At 40.7% G+C, this 23,433-nt stretch overlaps 1 protein-coding gene across 5 annotated transcripts in view; it reads left to right on the top strand.

Moving 5' to 3' along the window:
- The first annotated feature begins 287 nt into the window (after positions 1 to 287).
- The window catches only part of DIP2C (disco interacting protein 2 homolog C), a 518,420-nt gene continuing 495,274 nt past the window's right edge, over positions 288 to 23,433 (top strand). For all 5 annotated transcript variants that reach the window (XM_075062211.1, XM_075062209.1, XM_075062210.1 and 2 more), the window contains exon 1: positions 288 to 623. In XM_075062211.1, the coding sequence (XP_074918312.1) occupies positions 539 to 623 (85 nt within the window). In that variant the 5' untranslated portion in view covers positions 288 to 538. The remainder of the gene's footprint in view (positions 624 to 23,433) is intronic.

Here is a 23,433-nt window from a genome sequence, read left to right as displayed (position 1 = left end):
CCGACGGCTGCCGCCGCCCTGGGAGCTGGGGGCTCCCAGCGCACCCCCTAGGGCGCGTGCGGGGGCGCTGCACCCGGCGGGTCACGTGCGTGTGACAGCGGCTCTCGCTGGCCGCGGCAGCCGCGCCGCAGTTCCACCCGCAGCAGCCGTCTCGAGCGCTTGCCGGAGCCCGAGCCGGATAGCGCGGAGCCCGGGCGCGCTGTGCAGGAGTCACCCCGCGGGTTGGACCCGGTGGGGGCCGGGCTAGACCGAGCCGCGGTGCTCAGGAGCTGCAAGCTGCAGGCGGCGGCCATGGCGGGGCTCCCCTGAAGGAAGCGGCGAGGGAGGAGGAGGAGGAGGAGGAAAGGAGAAATCTCTGCATTCCCTCCACCCCATCCCTGCGCGCGGACTCCCCGTCCGCCTCCCTCCTATATGCACCGCTGAGACCGCGCGAGGACTCTGGCATCCACCGCAAGCCCCCCACGTTCCCCCCTTTTCTGTTGCAAACAAAGAGAAGAGAGAGAGAGAGGAGGGGAGAGAAAATCTCCTTGGCTCGAGTATGGCGGACCGCAGCCTTGAGAGCATGTCCCTGCCTCTGGAGGTGAGAGCCAGGCTGGCTGAGCTGGAGCTGGAATTATCGGAAGGTAAATGATTTGTGATCGTCCCCCTAATTTCCACCCTAGCCTCGCCCGCCGGGAGACCCGAGGGGACCGAGCCCCGGGGCTGTCTGCAGCTGCAAGCCTGCCAGTAGGCTAGGAGGAGAACTGGGGAAGTGGGGGTGACACTTCAATGGGGGGTTCCCTGGAAGGTTGGTCGTCTCTACTGCAGTGTGTAATCTCTCGTCCCCAGCTTTGTGTCCTCATCTCCTGTGTGTATTTTGCATGGTACAATTGTTTCCTGTGAGTATCAGTTTCTCCTGGTATGTGACAGCCTAAGGAATGGGGGGAAAAATCCCACAGAACATTGGGTTGATTTTTCCTCTTTCTCCTTGTGACTCTTGATGAGGAATTTGCTGTATTTTCAGTTTCTCGGGAAACTGGTTTATTTAATTTTTTTTCCTGTGGTTGCTTTTGTTTTCTCACTAATTCCTGATGGCGCCTGGTGTGTCTTTTTTTCCTGCCCCTTCCCCCCCCGCCACTACCTTTTTCTGAGGCTCTGTAATTTTTTTCTGTCTGTAAATTCCTCCTCCTCCTCGCTGCCTCTCCTGCCACAGTGCTGGTGGAGATGGAAGAGGGGGCTTTGGCAGCAGGATTTGCTGCTACAGTGTTGCATGTTTTATTACGGAAGATGGAAAAATCTTAAGGGCTGGGCTTGAAGGGATTCCTGTCCTGCCAAGAAAATGCAGTATTATAAAAATCTGCTATATACTTCGTTACAAAACCTATTTGAATATATCCAGGGCCTTGCGGTAAAGTCCATGCAGCTGAGTCAACATTTAAATCAGTTGCAACAAAATAATATTATTTAGGAAGGTTTATTAAAAAAACAGGTTATTTCTTTAGGGGAAACAAAAATTTTACATTAAAAATGTTTAAACGACTTTTCTGTTTAATTGCGAGCTTGGGATCATTCTCCGGTTCGGTCTGTTTGGATGCTCCACGGATGGGAAAGATGTCAGTGTAATTCTCATATTATTATTGTTCCTCTGATTTGGAGGATAAGCTGAAGAGACTAAACCCTCCACCCAGCATGTCTCTCGCTTCACATTTTGATGTGTGTCAGATTGGGTTAAGGAACGAGATGTACCGAATGATTATTTTGTATTAGGGTTACTTATTGGTTGGCTACTAACAAGTTCATGGGTTCAAATGTCACACTAAATCTATAATGTGTATCTAATATATTCCTCTCTGGGGAAGAGAGCGAGACTATTTCGATATCATAACGCTAGAGTTTGCTGTGTCCAGGAGTGAAATGCTGCTGACTGTTGGTTGGTCCCTCTCTTATCAAAGACAATTAACGTTCATCCACCTCTGAAAGGCTGTTAGAATGACGCTTAACAGAAGGGGGGAAAAATAACCCAGCATGTCCCAAATTGGTCGTTGGAATAGCTCAATATATCGAACTTCATTTTTTGTAACGGTTTTAGAAGGGCTTGTTGCCAGAAAGTAAAATGCACTCACGCCAATTTCCACAGCAGGGAGGAGCTGATGTTGACATTGTATTTTCCTTTTAACGCTTTCAGGTGAAGAGGAGAATGAGCTACTGCGATTGCTTGTGGCTCTGTGCTTTGCTCTATAAGTCCTGTAGCTTTTTTCAGTGACCTGAAATCTTGAAATAAAGGAGACTAAAAAGCGACATTGTCTTATTGCAACCTGCTGTGCATTGATTGGCCCTTATCTGTGCTAATAGGGCCAGGAAAAGCTGACTGTTTATACCAGAGTGTGCCTGATACCCAGCATTCTGGGTGCAAGCAGAGATGCTGTTGAGTTCTTATACAGTACGATCTATAGATCAACAGTATAGTAATGAAAACAAATTTAATATATACTGTATTTTCAGCATGCTATCATCAACCTGAATATAGCTTCCCTATGAATGATATATTTCTATGGTAAAGAACACAGCATAATCCAGTAATGTATTGAGGAAGTAGGATATGGTTAGCAATTAGACATTCGTATACACATTAGTTCAGCTTTATCCCTGGTGTAATTATTTACTTCATTGGAGTTCCAGCAGGTGTGAACTTAGCACACTAACAATATCTCTTTCTTTGTGCCACTGCACCCAGCTCCTAGTGGGCAGTATGGCCAGTGTCTTCAAAACATGGCACCTATATTTTGGAACTCTAAATACATGAATGGTTTAATTTTTTTTGGTTGGGGGGACCAAGCACCACTGAAGTGACTTCACTTAAATGAGTGGTCTAAATGAAGTGAATTTAATGGTGATTGCAGGTGCTCAGGACCTCTGAAAGTTAAGCCACTCATTTGTTAACTTTAGGCATGGACATTTGAAATTTTTGGCCTATGCCCATAATTTCCCAAGGTAGATGTCTCTATCTACAGTAGGATCACTAATTTTAGAAGCTGAAGTTATAGATATCTAAGATCGGCAATGTGCTTAGCGTGCTAGCACAGCTCTTTAATTGGTTTTTAGAGCAATTTGGCATTGCTAGGCCCTGATCCCACAAACGTTTGTGGGTACTTAATTTTGCTACTTTGAACAGTTCCATTGAAATCAATGGCACTGCTCACAATAGTAAAGTTAGGCATATTCATCATAGGCTTGCAGGATCAGGGTCTTTGTATATGTTGCAGTTATGATATGCTAGTGTGTCAGTGTATTACGGTCCAGTTTCGGGAAACTCAGGAGAGCAAATAGATTCAGGATAGCACTTAAGCACTTGCAGAAAGTTATGCATGCTCTTAAGCCCTATGAAAGTTAATGGGACTTAGAGATGAACTTAATTTAAAGCTTAAAGGCTTTCCTGAATGAGGGCTTAGGGAAGAAAACTGTTGTAGAGATGTTGATTATGTGAAGTGATTTATTACATTGCTTATGCTCGTATGTTTTAGTGTGTCTCTTCAGCAACACGGTCTTGGCATATCCACCAGCTGTATGTCTTAAAAGTGTAAGTTGTACCAGTGCATTCTGGGACTCCTGGTGCATCTGTCCCATAGTGCAAAACACACTTGTGGGCACCAGAGGCTTTTGGACAACTTCCAGATGAAAGTTGCTGCATTTGGAAAGGAGTGAGCCATTGACTGATTATGGTTTCTTATTCTAGAGCTAAATACTTCTCAGGTATTGTAATCAGTTTGTACAAATGATGGGCTCAATCCTGCAAGTATTTATGCATGTGTGGAACTGCATACGTATTAGTAGTCTCACTGGGACCGGGAGAGCAGTGCTGTGTCACAGGCACACAAGACACTGTATGGCTCTTACAACCTCAGTGTCTTTCAGCTTGTTTTTTTGGGGGGGGGAGGTGGTGGTGGCAGCAATATATTTTCACTTACAAAGTGATTCTGATCTTGCTGAAGCTGGGCAGTGCCTGACTTCATTCAAAATCTCATTGAATTCAGTGGTCAGGGTAACTACATTACCTGCCAGGTAACCACATGACCTGCCCCATAACCAGTTAGGGTATGATGTGAAGTGTATAGGACGAGGTAAGGTAGTGTCCTATGACTTTTGTCCAAATCTTGAGGCTGACTTGCATTGCTTTGTGAGGAGGAGCTGTACATTCTGAAAGTGTTGGATCTGTAGGGCTCATGTTGTGATTGTCAGGGAAGGCTGACCAAACTTCTGAAGCAATCCTACGTTTCCACTGGTGACAGGCTTACCTCTGATGAAGTCTGAAAATTATTATTTTTTAAAAAAATACAATTGTGAAAGGGTTTTAAAACATAGTATGGGTGTAAATTCAGTTAACCATTTTCAGATCATGTTATTTTTTTTTAATATGATTTAAAGATTGGTGTGGCCAGAGTCTCAAGAATCTAAGCAAAAACCTGCAAAAGCCTTATAGTGTATGTCTGCAATCTAAATCCGTGTGAGATGGTGAAATATGTATGTGTGTACTGTAAATTTATCACCTGAGGAGTAAAGTCCACTTTCATGTTAAGTGTTGAGGTGTAATTTTATGTTCAGTTTAAGGCATTAGTATATACTTTACCATGAAGTGTTCCCCTAATGTTCGAGCAGGGAGAAATGTTACAGTGTATCTCTGAAAACACAGAAATACCAAGCAATAGTTTGTGAAAGTGTTTTAGGTAAGTAGTGGGTCTTCTGTCATCCAGTTCAGTATTATCTAAGATGTTTGGTGTTTGTATGAGTGTGTGTGCATGTGCACTGGCATATTACATGCTTCCTCTGGAGCTCTGTAGTGGTTTTCACTGTTTGTACTGGTGCTTGCATAGCTGATGAACTGTAGCTCTTCTGGGCTGATGCAATCAGCACCTCACTTCACAGTGTAATTCTTTAAGGCTGTTTGCAATTTTATGAGCCTTTAGTTTTCTAACCTTGTATAATTTTTTACTGGATGGAATTAGATGAATTATCTTATTTTCTACTAATTGAACATCTGATATAATAGTAATAAAAGTATTTTGTAAATGTCTTTGCATTAGAAAATATCAAAATTAAAAGACTCATCCATTTTTAAAAGCTCCTACCAATTAGAAAGATTTGCTGTAGAAATACTTTTTCTTTTTTTGTCTTAATTTAAGGGTACACAAGATTACATTGCTCTTTACATTACTTTCTCATCCTAAATTAATTGAGAAAAGATGCTTTATATTTCTTCCATTATTTTATCCAAGTGTCTGATAACCTTGTAGAAACACTTAAGGAACCACAGACACCATATGGAAAATGTGAAATACATCCTGTTCAGAAATTATTCTCACTGTATGCTATATATGTTAGTTCCTTTCCTCCTTCATTTTAAGAGTATGAGGCATAGAGTTTTTTGTGTGTGAATCTTTCCCAAAAGAATATTTTTCATAAAATGTCAGCAGAGGGTCTGGACACACATTCAGCTAATTAATTTGGCCCTCAGTTTTAGTTATGTCCATTGGCCCCGTTATGTGCATTAATGTTTGGATTTATTGCATTGTTGTTTGGCCCAGGTTGCAAATTAATTTGTTGGTTCTAGGGCTCTGTGCTCCCCACCCCCATCTCTTCTTTTTGTGTCTGTTTCTATGCAATGTTTCCTTCAGGATAGGAAAGCAAGGGTCTCAGACACTACTGGAATAATACAGTCAGCAAAAATACAAGTGCTTTCAGAAGGGAGATATAGCTGGCAGGGTCTGCTGTGGAAACTAAAAGCAGCAAACCTGCACGTCTGGATATACTCATCGGGTTGGGGCCAGGGAACTTTAGTTCCTATAGTTAGTACTTACATGTGATATTAGCCAGCTGACCCTGTACCAACATAGCAGGGTTAAGACTGTGGAAACCTGAATAACTACCATATCTGTATGAATTTGGGGACACGGTAATGCTTTTGCTTTAATTCATTCTTCAACAGATGGTACTCGAGCAAACGGGTACAAACAACCTGTCCAGTGGGCTCTAAAGAAACATTTTTTCCTTTAAGGTGAAGCTCTTGTCATCGGTTGTGCTGGACAGTGCCCTGGTTTGAGAGCGAGAGCAAGACAGCTGACTGTTTTATAAATGCAGACAGATTTTTCTCATGAGTTAACGCTCTCATTTAAAGGAAGGGAATCAGAGCTTTAATATGTGTTACATTTGTAGTTGTTTGGCTTTGCTCTGATATCTGAACTCAAGACCTTTAATGGATGTTGATACATCACAAGGATTTCCTAATGGCACTAGCGTGCATTGGCTACTCGTTCATTTGAAATGCATTTTAATGTCTAAAACATACTATGCATATTCTGAGGATTTCCCCAAAGCAGCTCTCCTGAAAGTATGCTGTAAATATACCATTATTTGAGGTTGCTATTGAGCAACGGTTGTAGAGAAGCGTTTCACTTGATAGATCATTCAGATTATTAGTACTGTGTTACACAACAGAGACACCATTGCTTCTCTTCTGAAGGATGTGTGAAAATTGCCTCAGGGGCATTGGTTTTGTTGGTAAAGCAGCCAGCAGGCAATTTATTTATAACAAGAATAAATGGAGTGAGGGCCTGGCCTTCCTGACACTACATGTTGCCTATCTCTGGTTCTACTGCACGGTCCAGCGGGTGGAAGCCTAATATTGCTTTCCCTTGCCAAACTCTACAACTTCATGTGTATTGTTATTCAATGTGATACCTTTATGCTATAAGAAGATAGTCTAGCCCACATCTAAAAATATTCTTCCATATTTTGGAGTGCACTGTTGCATTTAGATTCAAACAGTCTTTACCCTGGTAACTCCATTTACTCTTTCATATAAAGGGAAGCACAGATTAAACTTCCCTTTAATTTTCTTCAGAAAAATGATTATTAAAAAAATCTCTTTCTGTATAAAACACAGGTATAATGGGAATGGAGAGCAGTAGAAAGATAAATGTCTCTCCAAAGGGGAGAGAGGGAAGCAGGCCTGGTCTACACATACAAATTAGATTGAGTTAGCTACATTGCTCAGGGTTGTGAAGTTTCACATCCTGAGTGCTGTAGTTTGGTTGACCTACCCCCAATATAGAACACAGCTGGGTTGATGGAAGAATTCCTCCACTGAGCTGGCTACCATCTCTGGGAGAAGTAGATTATCTACATCAATGGAAAAACCCTTTCTGTGATTGTAGGAAGTGTCTGTACTACAGCGGCACACTTGTAGTGTAACATAGCCAGAGATTCCTAAATGTACTGTATCCCTTCTGTACCTAAAATCCACTGACTTAATAAGTTTTATAAGAGGATATTATAAAGCATCAAGCAGGACTTTTTTTTTTTTTAAATAACTGCATTAATGCTTCAGCAACTGTCAGACAAGTTGACTCACTGCTGTATAAGAATTCACCACAGTACATAGCAGATTTGACATAAACTCTTAATCCTTGTGAAATTTTGCATGTATATTTCCCACCTCCTCTGTGGGTGAGCTCGTGTCTATGCTGAAGTCCTGTGATCCCACTCTGCCCTCCTTCCTAAGGACCAGTTTTGGTGTCCCCAGTCATTTAGTTGAGGACAGGATGTGGCCCACTGTCCAGAGCTTATTAGCAGTGTTTTGTAATTGTCTAGAAAGGTCACTCTTATAATGTTTCCTTTCTTTCCTCAACTCATGAGGCTGAGATTGGTGCATTTCCAGTCCCCTGCTGTCCTGTGCAGTGTTTATTTCTGTCTCCTTCTTATGTTATTAAAGTAAGTATATGCTAAAAATCTGAGTCTTGATTTCACATAATACCACTTGACTTGGTGATGCAAATCAGAGAATTGCTTATTTTAGGGTTGTGTAACTCAGTCAAATGAGTTGTACAGTAATGTTAACTAGAGCTTCTAATTACCTGATCAAGTTTTCAGTACCACTACTAAGTACATCCTTAAACTATGAAATAGATTGGGGCACATTATGCTCTGCTGCAGTAAAGCGCAGAGGGGCAACTCAACTCACCTTGAGGAATTCCCTGAAGATTTTTCCCTGAGGCAAGAGGTGCTTGGAAGGCCACAACATTAAGAGGATCTATATTGCTTTGAACTGGAATCTCCTGAGGCTTCTCAGTAGCAGCTGTAGAGGAGACCCAGAAGGAGCTAATGCAGTTCTAAGTACAAATGGGAGAATTTTAGACAGGAAGGCTTGCAGAAAATGATGCTGAAGGATGGCCAGTTCTTGATTCCTAATCTTTCTTTTGCCCTAAGCCTGGTGGAGTTCTAGCAGAGCGGCTTCTGCAGGATGCAAGTGGAGATGGGAGGGGTGTACCATGGAGATGGCACTCCTGCGCCCCCTTTTTGCAAGTACAGTGAGAGAACTGGGCCACCTAAGAAGCAATACTTGAGTTGCTTGACTTGGTCAACACTAGATCACGTATATACAATAATATAGTCACCATAACTTTCATACGTTGGTGTCTAAATCTGGATACACTGATCAGCAGTAAATATCCAGGTGTGGAACTGGGCACCCAAATTTACAGTAACATTTTAAAATAGGCCCTGTGTCTTAACTGCTCACAGGGACCTCCTTTGTGTTTTTTTTGTTTTTGTTTTGTTTTGTTTTTTTAAATCATCGTACCTTGGGGAGTTTGAGTAAAGCCAACAAGAAAGCTGACTACCTGAGCGATTCTAATATGAAAAGAAAGAGCCATTGTGAAGAGTTGTTGTATGTTACTAGCGCTAATAAATAATCAAGGGTTAGCTGAAAAGCCCAGAAACTATTCCCAGGAATGATAGACTACATGATGTTTTATTTCTAGAAAGCCGTATCAAGCATGGGCTTGCGGGGCCATGAATGCAGATATTTGTATGACGGAATAGGTAGGGCAGTAGCTAAGGAGGGAAAGAAGGGAAAATTAAAATATTGGTTGTTCTGAAACATATAAAATTGTGATATGAGGATCTCTGGTCCTGTTGCAATATACACCTCTTCCCCGATATAATGTGACCTAGTATAACAGGAATTCGGATGTACCACGGTAAAGCAGAGCTCTGGGGGGTGGAATTGGGGAGGAGAGGGGGCTGTGTGCTCCGGTGGATCAAAGCAAAGCATTGATGTAATACGGTTTCACCTATAACACGATAAGATTTTTTTGGCTCCAGAGGACAGTGTTATATTGGGGTAGAGGTGTATATGCCTTGTGACTTGCTATCTGGAGTCAGATAACATATTATACCTGATCTAAGTTAATGATAACATCAGACATTTCTTTTTTCAAACATATTTTGACTATGTATGTAAATCAAAACTAAAACTATTAACAGCTCCATCCAGTTTCTTATGTTAAAAGGAAAATTTTTATGAAAAATGTGTCCTCCTTCTTTGGCTGAAAGAATTTGAATTCAGGAAGTTTTCAGCCAGCTCCACTGGAAATGTCAAAATATTGGTAATGGAACACTGTGTTTTACTTCTAGATCACTGGTTCAAAGGCTGCCTAGACTGGCAAAGGTTGAAAGTTTTTGGTTGGCTTTATGACCCGTATGGAGTAAATTGACAGTCTTGTTCCTAGTGCACAGATGTCCACATCACAGAAAACAATTTTGTTGCTAGGATCTTTTTATTTAGTAATCGCTGCAGAAAGCCCGAGACTGAATGCACATAGCAGCCGAGCTATCTTCATTGCCAGAACTTGCCCTTTTAGGTTAAAGGTGCAGTACACTGTCAGGATGATGTGAGGAAGTTTTCACTTCTCTTGTCTATTTTGTATCTGTTTAGTGACCAAATGGAGGAAATTGGTCTTGAGGAATATAAATCTGGTATGTGTATTAGCACAAATTCACTTAATGTTTTTGAAAAGATTAAAAAAATCACAATTGTTACAGCTTTTTCATAACTCTGTGTACTTTCTAACTACACTTATATAAGTAATTTTTCAGTTTGTAGTTTTAGACCTTGAAATCACAATTAATAGTTTAACACCTTTGTCGAGCCATGAGTTTATGAAACACCTCGATTCACAATTCAGATATCACTTAAAAATATTGTGCATGGATCAACAATTTTCATGACTATTGTTCATTATTTTCTTGATACGCTGACGTTTCATTCTCCCACTGCTGTCTTCAAGCTAGACTGCCACACTGTCGTCATTGCAAGCAAATCCGAGGAAAACTGGGATCTTATACGCTCTCTTTTCCCCTTACTGAGTGGAATGTGATTCAGATAAATAGCTAATATTTTGATGAAGCGTCTGCACAAATAAAACCAGACTGCACTGTGGTGACATGTGAGCAGTTCCATTTTGCTAAAGAATTTTAAAATGAAAATTGCAATTCAAATGCTGTTATAGTTGTCTTTTAACAGATGCCTGAGGATGAACAAACAGCACTTATCTAGTGAAATGGCAAAATGCAGAGGTTTAGGGATCTATCTTGCTACCATTGACATCAGTGCCAAAACTTCCACTGATTTCTAAGGTGGCAGGAGTAGCTCCTTATTCTATACAACATGATTAAATAAACTGAAGATGTAAACAAACCATTGCAAATGCACACACCTTTTTTTTGAGAATAAAATTCTAGGGGTTAGCTTTATTTCCTTAGAGACAGAAAAATATATTACATTGCTGCGCTGTTGGTGTGAATCTTAGTGCTAAGTGATAAAATAACAGATTGGCAACATTTTTAATTGGCTCAGTGTTATAATAGAGTAGATTGGTTTGTTGTGAGGAGGAGCAACAAAAGTGGTTAGCAGAAATTTAATTCTTTCATTTTATTGTGGTATAAAATTGTATTGGAATTTATGTTTTTACTGATAATATGTTTGATTCTCTCTAGTCATATGAAGTTCTCTGTGTGTGTCAACTACAAGCCTAAAGAGTTGGTGTCTGTGTGTAATATCTGCACCATGAAATTTTCTCCAGTTTTGCATAAAAGTGGTGCAGTAGTCCGAGAGTAAGACCCTTACTATGGTTGTCAGAAGTCCTGGGTTCAAGTGTTGTATGTCTGCTTTAACTGGAAGGCGCACTGTATTTTGGAAAGTGTTTACTTAGAAAAGAAATTTGGGGTCATGGTGGATAACCAGTTTAACACTGACTGCCTGTGTTATGTGACCAAGAGATCAAATGCAATCTTTGGATGTATAATCAAGGGAATACTGAGAAGAAATAGGGAGGTGTTCTGATCATTGTATACAACTTTAGTGAGAGCGTTACTGGTACTGTGTCCAGTTCTTCTTGAAATGTGGACATCAGGATTTTGGCAAATTGAAAATGGTTCAGAAAAGAGCTACAAGAATAAAGAAAGGCCTGGAAAACCTGCCTTACAGGGTACATCTGTGCTGAAATAAAACATGGGGATGCTAGAGCCCCAAAACTGCTCCTTAGCATTTTACAGCCCAACAGTCTGTCCCAGGAGCCCAAGTCAGCTGACCTGGGACAGCTGTGGGGGTTTAATGGCTGTATAGACATACCCACAATGAGAAACCAAAGAAGCTCAATCTATTTAGCTTAACAAAGAAAAGGTTAAGAGGTGACTTTATGTACTAAGAATAGCTACTTGGGGGAAAGAGTTTTGGTAAGAGAGGGCTCATTTGTCTAGTAGACAAAGGCATAACAAGAGCTACTTGCTGGAAGCTGAAGCTAGACATATTCAGATTAGAAATAAGGCACACATTTTTAATAGGGTAATTAACCATTGAAGCAACATACCTAGGGAAGTGATGGTTTCTCCGTCACTTGAAATCTGCAAATCAAGACTTGATGTCTTCCTAACAGATACACTGTAGCTCAGCCAGAAGTAATGGGCTTGATGCGGGAATCACTTGGTGAAATTCTATGGCCTGTTTTATCCAGAAGGTCAGACCATATGGTCATAATGGGTTCTTCTGGCCTTAAAATCTATGAATATATGAATAAAAGTCCTAGCACAAAAGTAACTTGAGATGTTCCCTTCCCCTCCATGTTGCACAAGATGGGAGTCTGTTTTAAAATTTGAAAAGACACAAACTTTCATACATTTTTAAATTATCTAAATATCTTTTTAAAAAGAACCTGCTGCCCCTCAAATTTGCAGGTTTGGGGTAATTAGGTGACATTTTACATTTTTTTTATCGATTGTTATGAGTGGTATAGTTCATATCCATGTTCTCTTGGTAATTTTAAAAGCTGGTATTACAGCTGAGTGCTTAAGGTTTTATTGGTTCTTGATAGTTTACAAATGATCAGTTAATGTCTATATGCAGTAACCTTTTTTCCTTCCAAATCTGTATCCGCGCCATAAATATCTGTACACTTTACAGGTTGACAGGATATTAAATACAGTTGGGTCAATAATATGGATTTCAAATACACCCTTAGTACGTACTTACCTTATAGATCAGGAATCAGCAACCTTTGGCATGTGGCCTATCAGGGAAATCTGGTGGCAGGCTGGGCCAGGACGGTTTGTTTATCTGCAGCAGCTGCAGGTTCGGCCTATCACAGCTCCGACTGGCCGCAGTTTGCCGTTCCAGGCCAACGGGGGCTGCGGGAAGTGGTGTGGGTTGAGGGATGCGCTGGCTGCTGATTCCCGCAGCCCCCATTGGCTTGGAAGAGCGAACTGCAGCCAGTGGGAGCTGTGATCAGCTGAACCTGCGGACACAGTAGGTAAGGAAACTGTCTCGGCCCGCCAGCGGATTTCCCTGATGGACCGTGTGCCAAAAGTTGACAATCCCCGCTATATATTGTAATTAATGGCTTGTTTAAAAAAAGAACTAGATAAATTCATGAAGGATAGGTCCATCAATGGCTATTAGCCAGGATGGGCAGGGATGGTGTCCCTAGTCTCTGTTTGCCAGAAGCTGGGAATGGGCAACAAGGGATGGATCACTTGATGATTACCTGTTCTGCTCATTCCCTCTGGGACACCTGGCAGTAGCCTTTGTTGGAAGACAGGATACTGGGCTAGATGTACCGTTGGTCTGACCCAGTATGGCCATTCTTGTGTTCTTATGACTACTATATAGCCTGTAAGTGTTGGGTTAATCAGAGAGCTTTTAAAATCCACATATGTGTGGGTCAATAGCCTGCTTTTTAAATGGAAATTATTGTTTTAAATAACCCGGTGAAAGAACCCAATTCTAAGGTTGAAAATCCATCCTTAATATGCCCCATTGTGCCTGGATATAGATGGGAGGTAAGATCAGAGTGCGTTATGTAGTGTGCTGAAATATCTTGGCGCAAGTACACACTTTGGTGTGTTTGCTTTGGTTCCATTTAAATCATAATGTTTGTTTTTTCTGGTTAAATGAATATATATATGGATTTTGCTTTTTTCCCTTCCCCTTGGAGTTTTGAATTTGGTTTTTAACTGTCAGCGTAAGTGGCTATAATGCATCCTATATTTCTACATTCTCCGTATACTAATTTGGAACTGGTGAGTGGCTCTTTCCTACTTCATGCTGAAAGCAGCAGCACAACCAGTTCTTATCAAAAGACTTTTGGCGCTGTCCAGAACTGGTTTTTCTTGCTCCCATGTCTTTTCTTTTGCCTCACTAGGCAGTCTCAACAGCTCATGTTTGTTCTTCTGCTTTCTGCCAACGAGTGAAGGGTAGGAAATATACTCTCTTCAGCCTACTATCATGGGTTCCGTGGGTGCTATGTATTTGCTCTGATGCAGCTGCTTACCCTGAGTAGGAGACAACTTGTCCCATGGGCCTCCCCCGCCAACACACTGGCCTCCCAGATGACCTGAGACAACTACTTGGGGAGGAGAGAGTACAAGTGCGGAACAGTCCATTCCTTCTAAGCAGCATAGAGGTCCATATACCAAGGGAGAAAATGCAATCTTTCATTTACAGTCAGAGAGTTAAGAAATGTCAGCTTGCCTAACATGGAGTCTCCCTTTTTATACTCAACCATGTTGTAGCCTTAGCTAGTAGTGCTTGTCAACCATGCTTATTAGAAGAGCCACGGTTATGATTTGGTGGGTCTGCTACACTCCTTTCAACTTTGGTCAGGCATATAGTAGTACTGGGCTCCAGTCCACAGGGGATGAAGTGAGCTTGAGCAAGTTGGTTGGACTCTGGTGATTGAAAGGGACGGGGACAGGGAGGGGGAAAGAGATCTCTTAACTCAAAAGAGAGCACACCACTATCAAAGGAAAGCTTCCCCATATTTCAGCTTTGAAGTGCCAGATCCTAAAAAGGTAGCTAGAAATTTTAGATCAAAGAAACACTCTGTTCACTAACTTGCTCCCTAACAGCTTTCTCCTGAAAGTATACCACACGGTGCTCAATTTATTCCTCCTTTATAACAGAAGCTAGCAGAGAAAAGTGGTCTTTTTTCTGTCCAGTGCTAGTCTCCTCATCTGCCTTACCGGGAGGTAGATTAACCTTAACTGTCCCCTTCCTGTGTGATACGGAATATAGTTACAGAAAAGGATAAGGAATATTCAATATTGTCTGCTTTTTAGAGTAGGAGTATGGGGAGCAGAACTTGCGGATTCTGTTCCTAGCTCTATAACTGAATAGCCTTGACTTTAAGTCTCAGTTGCTCAAATGGTTATGATGATAACCTATCTCACAGGGCAATTGTGAACATTTAATGTTTCAATACTAATTTGGGATCCTCGACTGATAGATGTTATATAAATAGCTGCTTTAAAACTCCATCACCAGAATTGCTCATAGTTCTTCTTGGGAGAGTTCTGCAGGGCTATAGGAATCAAATGCAAAAGTTCCCAAACACTTGCATAGCCCTTAGTTCACCTGGGCAAGAATTTCAGTACTGCCATCCCCTCCACTTCCCTCCCCCAAAGGAACAATTTGAAGTATGAAGTCAAGTGATTAGAAGACAAAGGATGAAATAAGATGCTTCTAAGTGGTTGAAATACATGGAGGGAAGCCATAAAACAGTGAGGTTTACTAATGTTTTGCCAAGAGATGTTCCTCCTGGCTGTTCCTCTGCAACCAGAATCTCATCCTGGGAGTACAGAAATAAATGGCAAAACTCCCATTGAGTTCAGTAATGCTCAGGATTTTACTCCCAGTGTTTGATGCACTTACTCTTAAACCAAGTATGACTAGAAACATTAATATAGGCACTAGTCTCCTCTCTTCTCGATGTGTCAGTAATTTTTGATGCTAATGTAATATTTTACATTTTCAAATCTCTACTGAGGTGGAACAAGAGCTAAAATCTACTCATAGTGGGAAAACAATTAGAAAAAACACAATAGGGTTCAGACTCATGATGGGTTCCGAAGTGCAAACACAATGCAAGTAATGATAATAATTAATAATCTTGTTTTGTAGGAATGGAATTGTTTTTGGAACCTTAAACATACAAAGGAAACTCATAGGGAATGCTTAATAAAAATAATTTGATATCAGTCTGATCAAGATGACTAGAGGTCAGAAAAGCCCTATGGGACTCCTGTCGTTCTCTAAAAGGAAATACATGGACTGAGATTTGCCTGACTGCTTTTGAGGTCTGCCATTTATTTGGCAGAGAGAAAGTAGCCTCTGGTGGAAAACCTGGGTAGAGATGAACAGTTGGTTCTCTTGCTTTTATTGCTTCACCTAGTTGTTCTCAGTATGGTCGCTGATCCATTCTAAAGGATTATTGGATAATTCTAGGATGACAGATCATTACTGTTTGTAATAACATATACGGGAAGCAAGAGAGGCATCCTTCACAGATACATTTTTTGGTCTCATGAATGAGATTCCTGTGTTTTCTGCCTTCCCATCCGTTCTCTTAATCAACAAACTGCCATGTAAGACAAAGGAGGAGATTATTCGGGTTTATTCCCCTTTTGCCAGACTGTAGCTGTCATTGTGGTCTTCTTTTTTCATGCATAGAGTGATTGTGAAAGGTGCCAGACTGATACCTTGGAGACTGAAGTCTTCTATGCTTAAGAAGACTTAACAGAAGCTCATGCTTTTGAGCAACCAACTACATGAAATGGGAGTATTATATAAACCTGCTGAAGTGCAAATGTTCCGATAATCATACTTGCTGCCTGTCTTTTGTTGTTGTTGACACTTATCTTCAGGCTAAAGATGTATCATGCACACTTAGGGTCAAAATCTGGTATCTTTACTCATATTGGATAGTACTTACCCCTATACTTGATGTCAATGCGTTGTGAAGTAAGATGCTACTTAATATGTGTACAGGACGGGAATCTGCCCCTTGGAAATAAAGAGCTTAATATACTTCATTTAAAAATATAGCTCTGTGGATCAGGATTCCATCTTGCATTTTTTTGTTGGTCTGAAGACCACTCCAAAAATGTCATTTGTAGCCTATAATTAAAAAAGGAACATCTTGCAAAGAGCAGTTAATGCTTTCTACATGATGAAAGCTGTTTGAATAGTTCAAGCATAAAGCACGGATTATAAACCATATCTTCCGATCATCTTTGCATATTTATGAATGCACCTGTTATATAAGCAATGAAAAATGCTCAAATTCATGCTGTCCTAGACCACAGTTATCAGAGTGAAGAAAAACAAGATCATTTGTCAGTTGAAGTATTCTAAATCCAAAGCTGTGCCTTATCTGCATAATAACCTAATGCTAGAGGGAGATACCATTTGCTTTTAGTAGGACTATATTCATGTGACTGTCTGTGGCTGAATTGCTGCACTGAGTTCTGTGTAAAGATTCCCCCCTCATTTTGCATAATATTGCAGTAATACAAACCAGCTCCAGAATATTGAGGTGTTTCTTATATTTGTAAAAAATCTAAGGGCCAGATCTTCTGCTGGCACAAACATCATAGTTCCAATGGCTTCAATGGATCAGTGCCAGCTGAGGAACAGCTCCATTACTTATATCGTATACATACATCCAGATTCAGAGGTGAGGCTGGATGAAGTGTAATTGGTGTAAACTACTTATTTTTTCCTCCTCCGTGTGTATATATTGTCAACTTAGACTTATTGATCCTGGAAGTAGATACGCAGTGGGGCTCCATGCAAGTTCAGGAGTCTGCACTAGCCTTTCACTTTGCAGTATGGGGGCTAAGACTCACACTCACTTACTGACATGTAACTCGCACTGCTGAGCATTCATATGCCCCATGCTTTGGCCACCATTCCATAGGACATGCTTCCATGCTGATGATGCTTGTTTAAAAAAAAATGCCTTAATTAAATTTGTGACTGAACTCCTTGGAGGGAGAATTCTATGTTTCTTGCTCTGTTTCACCTGCATTCTGCATATATTTTATGTTAGAGCAATCTCTTATGATGACCTATCACGTGTTCATTTTAAGAACACTTTCACAGCACATTTATTTGACAAAACGCAAAGAAGTACCCATGTGAGATTTCTAAAAATAGCTACAGCACTCGACCCAAGTGTGACAGGTTGGATCATAGAAACCCCCTTGGGGCTGCCAACTTATGTGCCAAGACTACTTCTGCCCCTGCTTTCCCTGCCAGCTTGGGTCTCCAGTACCCTGTCTTGCTGAGCAAGACATGCCAGTCTGCTACAACACAGACCCAGAGTCTGCAGACTTGGCTGAAAGCAACTTAAGATGTGTTCCTGTCTTTAACACTCAGATGCCTAACTCCCAGTGGGGTCCAAGCCCCCAAATAAATTCCTTTTACCCTGTATAAGGCTTATACTGGGTAAACTCATAAATTGTTCACCCTCTATAACACTGATAGAGAGATGTGCACAGCTGTTTGCGGCCCTAGGTATTAATACATACTCTGGGTTAATTAATAAGTAAAAATTGATTTTATTAAATACAGAAAGTAGGATTTAAGTGCTTCCAAGTAGTAACAGACAGAACAAAGTGAATTACCAAGTAAAATAAAATAAAACACGCAAATCTAATACAGTAATAAAACTGAATACAGATAAAACCTCACCCTCAGAGATGTTCCAGTAAGCTTCCTTTTACAGGCTAGTCTCCTTCTAGTCAGAGTCCAGCAATCACTCACACCCCCTGTAGTTACTATCCTTTGTTCCAGTTTCTTTCTGGTATCCTTGGGGGTGGAGAGGCTATCAGCCAGCTGAGGACAAAATGGAGGGGTCTCCAAGAGGTTGAAATAAACTTTTCTCTTGTGGGTGGAGACCCCCTCCTCTCTTCTGTGCGAAGTCCAGCTCCAAGATGGAGTTTTGCAGTCACTTGGGCAAGTCACATGTCCATGCATGACTCAGTTCTTACAGGCAGCATCCATTGTTTACATGTTACCTTGAACATCCTCAGATAGACTTCTTATGGGGATTGGAGCCTTCCAAGATTCATTGTTCTTTAAGTGTTTCTTGATTGGGCACTTAATTTGCACATTCCTTTCTCAAGAAGCTTACTGAAGGCTTTTCTAAGGCTACTTGGAAATCAAGCAAGTACACAGCCAATATTCATAACTTTGAATACAACGCCACATGCATACAAATAGGATGACTATATTCAGTAGATCATAACCCTTACATAGATGTGTTACATGGCATATGTAGCATAAAACATATTCCAGCTATATCATATATACATTCATAAGCATATTTCCATGAAGCCTCATGGGGTGCAATGTCACACACAACGTCACACCAAGGTTTCAGAATCTGAAGTGCTGTCCAAAATCTGAGAGGGACGAGGTATGGAGCATGCTTTCAGAAGTCTTAAAGAGTAACACTTTGATGCAGAAACTACAGAACCCAAACCACCAAAAAAGAGAATGAACCTTCTGCTGGTGTCATCTAACTCGGATGATGAAAATGAACATGCATCAGTCTGCTGTGCTTTGGATTGTTTTTCAAACAGAACCCATCATCAGCATGGAAGCATGTCCTCTGGAATGGTGGTTGAAACATGAAGGGACATATGAATCTTTAGCACATGTGGCACATAAATATCTTGCAATGCCAGATGCAACAGTGCCATGTGAATACCTCTTCTCACTTTCAGGTGACATTGTAAACAAGAAGCAGGCAGCAGTATCTCTTGAAAATTGTAACCAGTCTTATTTGTTTGAGCGATTGGCTAAACAAGAAATAGGACTGCGTGGACTTGTAGGCTCTAAAGTTTTACATTGTTCTATTTTTGAATGCAGTTATTTTGGAAAAATTCTACATTTGTAAGTTTAGCTTTCATGATAAAGAGATTGAACTACAGAAGTGTATGAAGTGAATTGAAATTTTTTTTGTTTTTTTTTACAGTGCAAAATTTTGTAATAAAAATAAATATAAAGTGAGTACTGTACACTTTTTATTCTGTGTTGTAATTGAAATTAATATATTTGAAAATGTAGTAAATGTCCAAACATATTTAAAGTAAATGGTATTTTATTATTGTTTAACAGTGTAATTAATCATGATTAATTTTCTTAATTGCTTGACAGCCCTACTCTATATACTATACACTGAAATGTAAGAACAATACTTATATTCAAATTGATTTATTTTATAATTATATGGTAAAAATGAGAGAGTCAGCAATTTTTCAGTAATAGTGTGTTGTGACACTTTTTTGTATTTTTATGTCTGATTTTGTAAGCAAGTCGTTTTTAAGTGAGGTGAAAGTTGGGATATGCAAGACCAATCAGACTCCTGAAAGGGGTACAGTAGTCTGGAAAGGTTGAGAGTCACTTACATATAAAAATATTAATAGCTTAGTTAAACATGACATATTTGAGAAGGTGAGAGTTAACTTGTGCAAACTTCTGTTGAAACAACTATTTATTTTCCTTATTTGTAAAGGAAATACTCTTATTTTTAAATCATGTTGCCCCCCAAACCCCAGAGTGTGTGTGTGTGTGTGTGTAGTATTTGGAGATTAAAAGGGCGGTGCATCCAGAATACCTCCCAACCCCTCCTCCCAAAACCCAATCCCACCTCTCTCAACTCTTTGAATGAGCAAGTCTTCCCACTTATGGGAATGTTATCTGAAGAAGCAGCTCTTTCAGAGATAGGCATCCCTATGTCCCCACATTCTGTGACTCACAGATTCCTTCTGAGCTTTGTGGATTAGAGAAATGCCTTCCCTCCCCACCATGCCTCCCATTCCTAAAATAACGGCTCAGGTCAAGTGGGACAAGGGACAGATCATTATCATTGTTTTGGTTTAAAAGCCTGCCACAGTACTTGAATTTCTTGATACTCATTCTCAGCTTCAGCAGAAATATATGAGTCTATCATTGAAACCAATTTTATTTATGTCTGGTTTGTTGTATTCTAGCTCTCTTACTGACTAGCCCTTTGTTGTAATGACTCACCCGTGCCTTTGTCAAGAAAATTATTACTTTTTTTTTTTTTTTCCAGATACCTTTTAGTCTTATGGTGTTATGTGGTTCAATGTAGTCATAACAGTTGAATTAAATTTGGTAACAGTAGCTTATATTTTATGACATTCTTTACAGCAGTGTCTTGCAGCACTGTACAATTAACATAATAAAATTATCTGGATGTCGGAACAGTCTGTCTGTGGTTAAAATATACATCTTTAGCCTTGCTCTGTATGGTGACACAGAACAGTCCTTTCCAGCTGCAGTAGCATATAGTTACTAAATGCTCTGGCTCCTCTTGAACCATTTTAAAAACTGGAGCAAGTTCAGATGCCAATAATTGGTGGGGAACATAATAAGAGAGAAGATCAGTTTGGCAGACAGGGACATAGCTTTGAAGTCAATGCATGATTTGACAGGGAACCAATGCAAAGACTTCAAAATAGGAGTAATGTGCTTGGGTGGGCATGTGGTTGTAAAGCTGTGTCCTATCTATAATGTAACCCGGAGCTCTTGGATGTAAGAATTGCAGTAGTTGCTAAAACATATATATTCATCCGTTGTTTCAGATTTGTGTTGGTTAACAATGGTCTCAGACTGATGATGTTTTTGGGATTCATAGATTTTAAAGCCAGAGGGAATCGTTACGATCATCTGTTCTATTCTGACCTCCTGGATAACTCAGGCCTGGTCTACACTGGGGTGGGTGTTGATGTAAGATACACAACTTCAGCTATGGGAATACCGTAGCTGAAGTCAAAGTATCTTATTCCGACTTACCTCCCGTTCTCACTGCATGGGATTGATGTCCACGGCTCCCTGTGTCAACTCCGCTACCGCCGCTCGCTCTGGTGGATTTCCAGAGTCGACGAGAGCGCATTCGGGGATCGCTATATCGCGTCTAGATGAGACGTGATATATCAATCCCCGAAAAATCAATCGCTACCTGCCAGTGCAATGGGTATTCTGGATGTACCCTCAGACCACAGAACTCCTTCTTATAATTCCTGCATCAAGTGCAATCAGTTGTGGAGGAAATAGAGAACATCTTTTAGAAAGACATCCAGTGTTAATCTAGAGACTTCAGGTGAGGGAGAATCTAAAATTTTCTCTTTATCTAGTTACAATTTTTCTAGCTTCAACTTCTAGCTATTGGGTCTTGTGTCTTGCTTCTCTAAATGTAAGAGCCTCTAGTATTATAGGTGCTTAATAAATGAATTTTAGGGATGGACAATCTGAAATTAATATTACACCCAGGCTTTTTGTACTTGAATATGGAGTCAGTGGTACTTTATTGAATGTAGTTGTTAAGGTGAGAACCTTTCTCCACAACTGCTCAGAGCCAGTAATCAATGCTTATGTCTATGTCTTTCTTTGGATTCAGCTTCATAAAATCAAGAGATCTATTATTGAATGTCCTGTGATATACTGGTCAGAGTGAAACTTGCAGTGTGGCATTCAAATGGAAGAGAAAAATATATCTGAGTATTATATTGTCTGCATAGTTATGGAAGTGTAGATTATACTTGGTAATAAAAGCATTGAGGTGCATTCTTAAATCCATCTCTGTTCATCGTATCATTTGAGCATGCACTGAACTTAAACATGTGCTTAAATCCCATTGCAGTCAATTGGAACATAAGTATGTGCTTAATTTTAGGTACATTTTAAGTGATTTGAATAGGAATGGGCCAAAAAGAGGAGAACAGGAGGCATAGTCTGAAAGTATGAAAAGGGAAGTGAGAACTGAAAAATGCTGACCCAGTTAGACTGTCTTCATGTGGCATGAGAGAGACAATTCAAAACATGCCAAGGCTATATCAGATAACTTATCAGTGTGCCTTAAGCATGTTGGAAAAATATACTTCTACCCTGTTATAACACCACCTGATATAACATGAATTCGGCTATAATGCGGTAAAGCAGCGCTTTGGCGGATCAAAGCAAGTTCGATATAATGCAGTTTCAGCTATAATGTGATAAGATTTTTTGCCTCCCAAGGACAGTGTTATATCGAGGTAGAGGTGTACATGATTCTCCGTATTAAATGCGTTAAAATTCTAATGATGCTGAAGGTGACAAAAACCTGCATCTGTAGCCATTAGTAAATGTATTGTAATGTCATGGCTGTGCTATAGTAAATTCTCAAACTTGGCAGACATTTTTATTAATAAAGTGAACAGTACAGGATCAGTATGTTTAAAACAATGTGTTTCCTGAAAAAATCCCAATTTTTTTTTATAAAAAATCACTCTGAAATTAGACAAAATCAGTAAGATCATCTACTATCAAAGAAGGTATACTTTGAGGAGGTACACCTCTACCCCTATATATCGCGACCCGATATAGCATTAATTTGAATATAATGCAGTAAAGCAGTGTTCAGGGGGAGGGGTGGGGGTGGGGGGTCCGCGCACCCCGGTAGGTCAAAGCAAGTTCAATATAATGCGGTTTCACCTATAACGTGGAAAGAGTTTTTGGCTCCTGAGGATAGCGTTATATTGGGGTAGAGATGTACTTTAAACCTTTCTTTCGTTTGGGGTGTGTAAATGATTGAAAGTCCCTACTTTTAAAGCCTGACTCCTTGTGTTCTGAATGACAGGAGCCATAACAGTTAAATTACCAGGTGGAGTATGATCTAGGAATCATTTTGCTCTCCTTAGTCCCTGTTTCAGGACTGTGATATCTGGCACAGACTAGGAAAGAGAAACAGTTATGGTCTCCACTGGACAACAGGAAGAATCTAAAGCTAGTACAGTAACTCCTTATTTAAAGTCATCCCCCTTAACGTTGTTTCGTTGTTATGTTGCTGATCAGCTAGGGAACATACTCATTTAAAATTGTGCAATGCTCCACTCTTACGTTGTTTGGCTGCCTGCTTTCTCCACAGCTGGCAGTCTCCCTACGCCCTCCCGCCCTCTGGCAGACCCCGCAGATTAGCATCTTCCCCCTGCCTCCTGCCCGTGTCAGTCAGCTAGCTTGCAGCATTTTGGAGGCAGGAGGGAGAGGGGAGGAGCGAGGACTCGGCGTGCAGGCTCCCCCTCTCTTCCCTTCTGAACATGGCAATCAGCTGGCTTGTGGCCTTTAGAAGGGAGGGGTGGGAGGAGCCAAGAGGCAGTGTGTAAAGTAAAAGGGGAGGAGGTGGGGGGGAGAAGAGAGTGGTCAAAGGTGGGGGTTTGGGGAAAGGGGTGGAGTGGACTGGCTGAGGGTTGAGCCCACCCGCCCCTGGTTCTTGCAGAGTA

Source organism: Chelonoidis abingdonii, chromosome 2, assembly GCF_003597395.2.
Source record: "Chelonoidis abingdonii isolate Lonesome George chromosome 2, CheloAbing_2.0, whole genome shotgun sequence".
Lineage (NCBI taxonomy): Eukaryota > Metazoa > Chordata > Testudines > Testudinidae > Chelonoidis > Chelonoidis abingdonii.
The sequence above is the reverse complement of the archived record's forward strand: the minus strand, read 5'-3'. Positions and strand labels throughout refer to the sequence as shown.